The sequence below is a fragment of the Anoplophora glabripennis genome, unplaced genomic scaffold, assembly GCF_000390285.2.
Source record: "Anoplophora glabripennis isolate ALB-LARVAE unplaced genomic scaffold, Agla_2.0 scaffold498, whole genome shotgun sequence".
Taxonomy (NCBI): Eukaryota; Metazoa; Arthropoda; class Insecta; order Coleoptera; family Cerambycidae; genus Anoplophora; species Anoplophora glabripennis.
This window is the reverse complement of record NW_019416801.1, coordinates 349,555-360,856: the sequence shown is the minus strand read 5'-3', so window position 1 is coordinate 360,856 and position 11,302 is coordinate 349,555. Positions and strand designations below refer to the sequence as shown.

The following is an 11,302-nucleotide window of genomic DNA, read 5'->3' as shown; positions in this document are numbered from 1 at the left end:
TATAGTACATTGTGTAACGAGTGGGGAAAAGTTGCCAATAGCGCCACGCGGACGCAGTTGACGCACGAGCGAAGCGAGTGCGGAAAGCGCCCAAGTGGCGCTATGGCAACTTTTCCGAACGAGTTGCACATACTATTTTCTATCACAAGTGCGAGTCGTTATGGGACCTATAGTGTAGGGGGTTAGGTGCACGGAAAGTGCTAGATAGTACAACAGCGTGATGTTATTTTCATAGCGCAACGCTGGAGCGTTGCTATGCTATAGGTCCCATAACGACTCGCACTTGTGATAGAAAATAGTATGTGCAACTTTTCCCCACTCGTTACATAATGTACTATTGTATCACGCGCGCTCGCTGTGGGACCTATAGCGTAGGGGGTTATGTGCAACGGCGTGATGTTATTTACTCAAGCGTTGCGCTATGAAGTCTGAAGAAAAAATAGTGTATGATGTTCGCAGAATAAGTGATACTTTATGTGCTTCGCATGGATTGTCTGACTCACTACGTTCTTCAGACCAACTTTCCACGTTTAGCACATAAAGTATCACTTATTCTCCATCATACATCATAATATACTATTTTGCTCGGAATATTAATTAATTTCGCACAATATACCATTTACAATTATTTACACATATTAAACACTGAAAACTAAATTTACCACAGGACCGGATGGCATTCCAGCCTTCTTTATTGTGCCTATGTCCTTGCTAATCCTCTCTATGTTGTGTTCAATCTTGCAATTAAATCTAATACTTACCCATCCTGTTGGGAAAGAGTCAAAGTATGTCCTGTTTTTAAAAATGGCAAAAAAAATGAAATCATTAATTTTCGGCCCATTACGATTATATGCAACTTTTCAAAGTGCTTTGAGATTATTTTTTATAAACTATTATATAACCATGTAAAAGGTGCCTTATCTCCTCAACAACATGGGTTAATGAAAGGTCGCTCATCTGTAACAAATCTAATGTGTATAACTCAGTATATTGCCACAACCATTGATTTACACCTTCAAACAGACGACATATATACTAACTTCTCCAGGGCATTCGACAGACTTGATCATAAAAAGCTACTGTTCAAATTGAACCACTACGGTATCTCCAACACCTTCATTGATTTTTTTAAATCCTACCTTTCTGGTAGGTGTCAATATGTTTCTCATCGTGGTCACAAGTCTGTCGAATACATTAGTCCATCTGGTGTCCCTTAGGGGTTCATATTGGGTCCTCTCTTCTTTAATATTTTCACAGACAATATAGCTTATCGCCACAGACTGCTACTTAAATGCTGGAAATTGGCAGCCTAAAATGGATGCAGGGTCTCCTTAGCCGGCTTCCAGCTATAAAATTTAGCGTAGTAACTCTTCTACTTGGTAATAGGCGGCAGTTCCAGCGGTGGCTTTGTTGCCAAATAATAACTGCTAAATAAATTTAATGCTTTCAGTTATGTAATTAAAGAGATAGGAACTTATCTTCTGTTTGGAAATCACGTTTACCTTAAATGCTAAATAAAATAAATCAAGTTAGAATTAAAACTATGAATTTACCTAATTAATTATTTATTTTATATCACCTTGGAATGGGAGAATTCAAAAACTTGAAATTAATGTTTTTAGATTTGTGCGTCGACTTCCAATATGGTACGATATTAACACCTATATTTAAAAAAATTGCATTATCCTTAGATGGGTAGGTACTGCGCTCTCTTATCGTTATTTCTTTAGATAGGTAAAATAATTATTGACACAAGTGTTGCATATCATGGATACCATTGGTAGTGCTCATATTTGTGACACACGGTGTTCAAAAAAATTAAGACAATGTAAAATTGTTGGAACCTCAAGTAGTTGAATACGAAATTTATTTAAAAAAAACAATAAATCATCAATCAATACAGAGATAAGATAATGCGTTCGCTTCTGCTGTTGCAATTTTTGACTAACTTTTTTGTTTTTCGACATACTGACTTCAGACCTTTTCCATTCAACGCAGAACGGACAATCAGAACCAGAGGAGTGGGGAGATTATTTTAATTATTTTTCCGAATTATAAAACCATTTTTACTGTATCACCTCACACACGTCTTCTTTCCGAAATTTATTTTCCACATACGGACTTCGGATCTTTTCCATTCAACGCAGAAAAAAACAATCAGACCAAGGGTGTGAGGAGATTTTTTAAATTATTTTTTGGATTCAACGCACCGTTTCCGAGTTATACGGGATTTTTACTCTATGACGTCACACACCTCTTGTTTCCAAAGTTTATTTTCGACATAAGGGCTTCGGACCTTTTGCATTCAACGCAGAACTGACATACAGAACCAAGGGTGTGGGGAGATTTTTTCAATTATTTTTTTCTGTTTAACGCACCATTTTCGAGTTATACGGCCTTTTTACTATATCATGTCACACACCTCTTGTTTCCAAAATGTATTTTCCACATACGGACTTCGGACCTCTTGCATTCAACGCAGAAGGGTGTGTATGTCCCTTCTGCGTTGAGGTCCCGGGGAGGTGCGGAGATTTTTCTTTTAAAAATACATGAGATTTATCATTATTAGAATAACCCGTAATTCAATGGGTTATTCTGATGACGAAAAATAAAACATAATTAACTGTATTATTCAAATAACAATAATGTGCAAAAGTTCTTCGGGAATATTGGTAAATTTATTTTGGAGGAAGAATCCCGTCAACGAACACTAAAAAATATTATTAGAAACCTTAGGTGGCCAGAAAACAGCCTCGATCTCAGTCCTTTAGACATATTTTTGTGGGGACACTTCAACAAAATATATTATTAAAGACCTGAAAATTTACAAGTATTGAAAGAAGAATACAGGACGAAATGTTTGATAATTTTGAATTTGTTTTTGAAGCAATTAATAGTAAATTAAAACATATTTTCAACTGTACCATATCAATTACTTGCATGTTGATTTGTAAAAATTGTAGGTATTTTAATGTTATTTTTTTTTAGGTATTTTCCTTATGTTGTTGTAAAGGTTAGTTATAAAAATCGTTGTTTGTTATTTTCATAAGGATGAATTTTAACTTTTTTAATGATTTTTTTATTTTAAACATATATATTTTATGCAAGCAAATTTTGATGTCAAAAGAAATAAAGGAAAAGTCGTATATTTGTATTTAAAGTTTCTTTCTATCTTTAATTATTAAACCTATAAGTGGATGTCAAAATACCTGTATCTACATTCCCTGACGTACTAATAACTCACCTTGTATATTAAATAAATTTATCGTCATCATGAAATATTAAAAAAATTATATTACAATCTGTTTAAAATATCATTACGAATTTTGTTTATTTGGAAATATATTTTCTGCAGTATTTCAATACCAAAAAATGGAAATAATAGGTAGCTAATTAACGAAATTATTATAAATATGTAACTTAATTGTAACACCGCTGCAGAATATCATATGAAACTACATAGATATTCGTTGATTCTTTAAAAACATTTTTATCAATACCTACATCATACATTTAAGTAAATACAATTACGCAAAAAACAGATATTGATAAAAAAAGCGTACTTACGGATTGTAAGTACGCCTGGCAACATTACCAAAGTCTTGTTTATATGTTGCTAGGATACGCGTATGTATGCGGGCCGCTGCATTTGATTCTTCCTCAAATTCTGCTGGTGGTGTACTCTACCGGCAATTCGGAAATTTAAAACTGCTGGCCTATTCGAGTAGCGGTCTGTGGCGATAGCTATTTTGTCTGTGATATTTTTGTCAATGACATTATGGATGACTTGGATGTCCCCTGTCTGATGTATGCGGATGACTTGAAGATTTTTTCTAGTATTGCGTATACTGAAGATTGCCCAAAATTACAGTCTTTATCGAAAATATATGAGTGGTACACTAATAACAATTTAAACTTGAATGTACAGAAAAAAAAATGTACACAAAACCACGAAAACATTATATAATTATAATATAAATGAGCAAATTTTAAACAGGGAAACAACATCTCGAGACTTGGGTGTAACGGTCGATTCCAATCTAACGTTTACCGATCATATACAGTCCGTACTGGCTAATGCATATAAAATGCTGGAATTTATAATGAAAAATTCGTGAATTCGTGTGAATGAAAACAGTGTAAAATTGTTGTATATTGCGTTTGTTCGATCCAAATTGGAGTATGCATGCCTTATCTGGAATCCCCATTACAATGTACATATTAAGATTATTGTACAACGCAAATTCTTAAAATTGTTGGCATTTAAATTGGATAATGTTTATCCGTGTGTTGGTTTTCCTCATGATGATCTCCTTAAAAGATTTTCTCTAACATCATTGAAGGCTCGAAGAGATAAATTCTCATTTTCTTTTCTTCATAAGCTATGTCAGGGTGTTATAGACAGCTGTGATTTGATTAGTTATTTATATTTTCATGTTCCTCGTGCAACATCCAGACATGAGCAGTGTTCTTATTTATTAACTCCTCGTACGAATATTCTCAAATACTCTCCTATATACGAAATGTGTAAATTTGCAAACGTATCAACAAATAATAATCATTGAGTGAACATGCATTATATTCATGGTGATTTAGGTTAAGTATATTTGTATACATATTTATCGTTTTTCTTCTTTTTTTATATTCTGTTATTTAGTTATTACATGTATTGTATTTTTCTGTTTTTATCCATCGTGTAAATGGAATTTTCTGTTGGGTGGTGTATAAAAATAAAAATAAATAAATAAAAAAAATAAAACAATTTATACCTAATGTGGAATAAATAACTGAAACATTGTTTCTACATACATAATTTGCAGAATTTGTAGTATTTTCTCCATATAATTAATACAGTGCTTTCGAAAAGTAACGAATAAATTCATTATTTTTTAAATTGAGAAGTTTTCGAAAAAATCCCCTGGCACGTCGATTTTGTTGTTAAAAAAGGCACTTTTTGATATACGACCCATATTTATGACGTCATCGTTGTTCGAGATATGACGTCATCGACAATTTTTTTAAATAGCAACCCCCAATTTTGACCATGCCATTCGAAAGAGCGTGTCATTCTACATACACATCATGAAAAATTATGGTGTTACATAACAAAAATTTCAAGAAAATAATGTTTGAAGATTTTAAAATTTAATTTTCACAATACTGAAAATGATAATGATTATGTAAAAATCGACTAAATTAAATGTTCAAATTGTGCACCGTTGACTGCCTGACAGTAGCCAAGACGATTAATAAATTCTTTTTGGACATTATCACCTAACTGGTGCAAGATATTTGGATTTTCTTCAAGACGACCTCATTCCTGAACTAATAACTTTATATCCAGATATAGAGGGACATGATCTTCCAAGAAATGACATTTTCTTTCAACAAGATGGTGCACCTCCCCATTATGCAACACCTGTCCGTGCTTATTTAGATGAGCTGTTCCCGAATCGTTGGATAGGGAGAAGGAGGCCGATTGAGTGGCCAGCCAGATCGCCTGATTTGACACCCCTAGATTATTTCTTGTGGGGATACTTAAAAAGCAAAGTATACGTTACTAGACTGGTTAATTTAGAAGATTTAAAAGCAAGAATTCGTCACGAGATACATCGTATACCTCCTGAAGTTATTGATAATGTCCAAAAAGAATTTATTAATCGTCTTGGCTACTGTCAGGCAGCCAACGGTCCACAGTTTGAACATTTAATTTAGTCGATTTTTACATAATCATTATCATTTTCAGTATTTTACAATATTTAGAATCTTCAAACATTATTTTCTTGAAATTTTTGTTATGTATCACCATAATTTTTCATGATGTATATGTAGAATGACACGCTCTTTCAAATGGCATGGTCAAAATTGGGGGTAGATATTTAAAAAAATTGTCGATGACGTCATATCTCGAACAACGATGACGTCACAAATATGGGTCGTATGTCAAAAAGTTCCTTTTTTTTAAAACAAAATCGACGTGCCAGGGGATTTTTTCGAAAACTTCTCAATTTAAAAAATAATGAATTTATTCGTTACTTCTCGAAAGCACTGTATAATATTACTAAACAGCTAATACATTAAATTCGGCCTTATTAAATATTTCTAGAATTAAAACTTAAAATATCAGTACTAGAATCAAATATCTTACTTGTAGCTACTTAGACCGTAAATATATGCACCACGGGAAAGACACTGAAGACTGGACGTTGCAAGAGGGCTACAAGAGGGACGCAAAGAAGGACACCTTCCCCAGAAGGGCCATGTCTGCGGGCTCCTCAGCTGGTCTATTTCTAGAACTAAAAGCTTATGGTCCAGACTTGGACTACCTCTGTAGAGGGACAGTTCAAGGATTCAAGGTTACTGAAATCGTTTTTCATGATCATTTTCTATTGTGGGTTTATAGGTTTTCTTACATCAACCTGCAGAGGTCCCAAGAGTCAGCAGGCAGTACTTAAGGGCTCCGCTGAATCAGGAGATGGTGGTTTCTATAAAACCGGATATGATGACTACGTCAGGAGGACTAAAGGACTACAATCCTCATAGAAGACAATGCTTCTTTCCTAACGAAAGATACTTGTCTTTCTTCCAGATTTACACACAACAAAACTGTCAAGTCGAATGTTTGACAAATTTCACTCTGAAGATGTGCAAATGTGTAGCCTACCACATGCCTCGTAAGTACAGCTGTGGACAATAAAATGTTTCCAACGATTACGGTTCAGTGTGAATGAGGCGCTAATCTATTTCCAATATTTTTATGTACAGTGTGGCTTAAACTCGACGCCCCAATGATATTACAGGATAACAAAAAAATGTTACTGAAAATTTAAAGTACGGAGTTCAAACGGCATGGAAGGGCATTTTGCACCATTAATTAAAGTTTTGGATATTTCCGTAAATTGTATTGATGACGTCGTGAAATATTTTTTTCCAGGAATATACCTGTATTTTCCCATATTTAAAAAGAACATATTTTTCCGATAAACTTTTGTTTAAAAAATTTTTCCCTATATATTTTCATTAAATTATGATCAGAAGTAAAAACAATAATTAGAATGTCAAAGTTACATAAGTCATAACTTGATCGGACATTCCCTGGAAAACAATTGATCGAGTTGCATTATTATAATGTCATCAAAGTGTCAAACGAGTATTGCTTAGCGCTTCCAATTGTTTACAAACAGGGTAGTCAGTCGTTTTCAGTGTTTTTTCGATTATTTGTAACAATGCTATCACACTCAGAAAAATTTGAAATGTTATTAATTTATGGAGAATCCCAGAAAAATTCTAGAAGACCTGTTCAGTTGTATAGGGAAAGATTTCCTGGATGTCAAGTCCCTAGCCACAAAATGTTTGTCAGGCTAGAAAGAAACCTACGACAAAATGAAAATTCATTTTCGATTCGAAAGGGAAAATCAATAAGAAAAAGGGTTCAAGATGACTATACTACTAAACAAGTGGTACAATATTTTGAGAACCACCCGCGAAACTCAATAAGACAAGCTAGTCACGAGTTAAAGTTGAAAATATCTTCGATTCATCGAATATTAAAGGCTAATGATTACCACGATTTTAAAATACTTAACTTGGAATATTTACCTGAAATTCATCTAGAAAGAAGATTGAGTTTCCTTGCACAAATCACGGTAGCTGCTGAAATTTCTGATCGACGAATATTTCCTCAGATCCTTTGGACGAATAATAGCCGTTTTGTAAGTAATGGTTTACCAAATAAAAAAAATTAACATTATTGGTCCATTGAGAATCCACAATTTGTTCATCCTATACAAAACAAGTACATTTTGGTGTGGTGTGGTGCAATTGGATGGCATCTGATAGGACCATACTTTTATGAAGATGGGTTGAATAGTACAGAATACCCCCAGTATTTCTCGAAAACATCCCTTTGCAGTTGCGAAGGAGTTTATGGTTCCAGCACGATGGAGCCCTACTCCAAAAAGCGTTTATTGTGAAGGATTATTTAAATACTGTTTTCGGGGAACAATGGATTAGAATAAATGGATCCATAAAATGACCCGGAGAATTTCGCGACATAACTCCTTTAGACATTTTTTTATGGAGCTTCCTTAAGAATAGTCTACAAAAGTGTGTCACGTAATATAGAACATGTAAAAGAAAAAATTCGAAATGCCTGTGAAGAGCTTACTCCTAATATGCTGAGGAACGCAATTATAAAAGAAGTTAAGCGTCGGTTAGATTTATGTTTAGCTACAGGGGGTGGACACATAAAAAATATGTTATAATAATTTTGGTTATATATGTAAAATACTTCTTGTTTTTTTGTTCCACTTTTATTGTTTTTGTTTCCTTTGTGATTAATTAAAGACATGTGTAGTATGTACATATGTATTTGATAATACTGTTTCAAGGACTTCTGGCAACTTGCATCATTAACAGTGTCATAGCAAGCCTTGTATGAAAGCTTTCAACGGCAATAACGAAGAAGTAAATTCTAAAATAATTATTATTATACTAAATCGTTTGTAATTATTATTTTTACTTCTGATCATAACTTTTTAATGAAAATAGATAGAGAAAATTTTTTTAAATAAAAGTTTATCGGAAAAATATGTTCCTTTTAAATATGGAAAAATACAGGTACGTTCCTGGAGGAAATATTTCATGACGTCATCAACACAATTTTCGAAATATGTAAAACTTTAATTTTTGATGCAAAATGCACTTCAATCCGTGCCGCTTGAACTTCATACTTCAAATTTTCAGTAACATTTTTCGTTACCCTGTAATATCATTGGGGCGTCGAGTTTGGGATACCCTGTACTTCTTTTGTAGTATTTATAAATACACAAATTGTCACATGTTCTGCTTTTCACGCAAGTTTTATCAATGTCAAAAAGAATTCTACAGCTATTGCATTATTTAGAATACTCTGATTAATGCTGTTTTGTTTTTTATACAGGGTGTTTTTGAATGGAGTAGCATAAATAAATATTCATCATTAGTAAAATTTGACATAATTCTTGTTAATTTACACCCAGAAAGTATTTAGCTGAAAACAGTGACAACTTACAGAAGAGTTAATTGTGACAACTGGCATGACAGCAGCACACTTAGTTTTTCTTTGATTGATTGCAATCATATACGGTGTGAGGTGAATGGTAATACATTTTATTTTTTTATTAATAAACGAAAAGTTTTAAAGGAAAATTGCTAGAAAGGTAAAAGTTTCTAAAAGAACCAGTTTATCTAATGCGTATTTTTGGATATCGAGTTTTTACGAAATATAAAAGTTATGGGAAAAAATGGCTTGAGGGGTGGTTACTTCAACCCCTTTCGAGGGGTTAAAATTTTCGAAAAATAGTTGAAAACTCGCATCTGCCTCGTTCGGTTTTCAAATTACAGCCAATTTTCATAATTTTTTTGGAAACTTTGATGGCCCATATCTCTTCAGGGGGTGAACATTTTACTAAGGCGATTTTTTGCAGATCGTGTTCTTTTGAAATGTAGATTCACTGGTATCATTTATGCTACTTCATTCAAAAACACCCTGTATATTTATTGTTCTATCGTTCTAGATGAGGAGTCAACGCCAATTTGCGGTTCTGGTAGCATCAAATGTATGTTCGATGCACAAAGTAAGTGTTACAGTATATCTTGATACACAGTAAAAGATAAAGAAATGTACATCTTCTAATTTATATTACCAATTATCTCTTCTTTAGCAAAGCTATTAGAGAAAGAAGTGGAATCTGGGCTATCAAGTTCTACGTTCGATATTAGTGATGATGCTGATTGTGACTGTCTACCAGCCTGTACTTCCTTAACGTACAACGCTGAGTCTACCCAAGCTGAATACAACTGGAAGAAAACATTTGAAGCAACCCGACATAATGAAAGCGAATTCCCAGGGTAAGTTGATATCACCGGAATTATCTGATAAGTTACTTTCGATGTTTCTTTTATATTTCAGAATGCACTTCACTAGATTGAACCTGTTCTTCAAACGGCAGCAATTCATAAATTCGGAAAGGAACAAACTATACGAACTATTCAGCCAGACGAATTTTTTTGCCAACTGTGGGGGTATTCTTGGACTGTTCACTGGATTTTCCTTCTTGTCTATCGTGGAAATAGTCCATTTTCTTTCGTCAAGGTTGATGTGCAATGTGAAGATGTATGGCAGACACTACTGGTCAGGATCTCCAAAATTACTTAACAACGATGCTTATGTTCATGAATAAACCAATGAATATTGTTTTTAGGTTTCACTCATATTATACTCCATAAATATATACAATATATAATCTAAAATGATTGTTTTAAATAGTAACATACATTTTATATACAATATACAGTGTGTCCAGGGATTGAGTGCATGTGTGGTGTAAATGACAAAAATGTTTCGAGTTGAAATTTGAGCTTCTGGGCATCTTTGCTTGGCTTTAACCTAGGAAGTTGAAAAAATTCGTCCAATTAATTAATGTACAGGGTGTTTTTACGATGATCAAAAATTGTCAAGAGTAAAGTACCTCTGTTTTTAAAAATATCAGAAATATTTATTTAAGAAAGAAGTAAAAGTTATGACAGATTGTCAATTTTCAATTTGATCGGCCAACTTTGTTTTTTTTTTATTTTTCACAACCACAAAGTACAAATTCCTAATTATTTATTAGAGAAAAAAACATAACCAGTATAATGAACATAAATAAACAAATAATATAATGGTTATTCAAATATGCTGCCAGTGACACATCACTCAGTGCGCTTGGTAAATTCTGTGTAGGCGTTTTGGATTCAAATAAAGCGTTATTCAACGGGAGCCCATAAACTTTCTGCTTGAGATAACCCCATAAATAAAAGTCCATTACTTCTAGGAAGCCAAGGAATTCAGCCATTTCGACCAATCCACCGCTCAGGAAACTGACCCCCTAGCCATTCTCGAATGATTCGCGTTGAATGCGTTGGGTCCGTCTTGTTGAAAGTAACGAAAAAAAAAACAAAGTTGGCCGATCAAATTCAAAATTCACAATCTGTAATAACTTTTAGTTCTCAATAACTTTCTTAAGTAAATATTCTTGATATTTTTAAAAAAATTTTTGAAAATTCATCGTAAAATACACCCTGTGCATTAATTAATTGGACTAATTTTTTCAACTTCTTAGTTTAAGGCCAAGCAGAGATGAAACCCAGAAGCTCAAATTTCGAAATATTTAGCTTTAGTAATACATTATGAACTTATTTAAGAAAGTACACTTTTAATAAGAGATATTGTCACTTAAATGTAATTTATTTTTCGTAATAAGAATTCTGTGCCGAAATT

At 33.3% G+C, this 11,302-nt stretch overlaps 1 protein-coding gene across 1 annotated transcript in view; it reads left to right on the top strand.

Moving 5' to 3' along the window:
* The window catches only part of LOC108908688 (pickpocket protein 28-like), a 14,096-nt gene extending 3,873 nt beyond the window's left edge, over nucleotides 1-10,223 (top strand). The window contains exons 5-9 of the mRNA XM_018712802.1: nucleotides 6,155-6,356; nucleotides 6,404-6,674; nucleotides 9,558-9,617; nucleotides 9,705-9,891; nucleotides 9,953-10,223. Of these exons, the coding sequence (XP_018568318.1) occupies nucleotides 6,155-6,356; nucleotides 6,404-6,674; nucleotides 9,558-9,617; nucleotides 9,705-9,891; nucleotides 9,953-10,223 (991 nt within the window). The remainder of the gene's footprint in view (nucleotides 1-6,154; nucleotides 6,357-6,403; nucleotides 6,675-9,557; nucleotides 9,618-9,704; nucleotides 9,892-9,952) is intronic.
* Nucleotides 10,224-11,302: the final 1,079 nt, after the last annotated feature.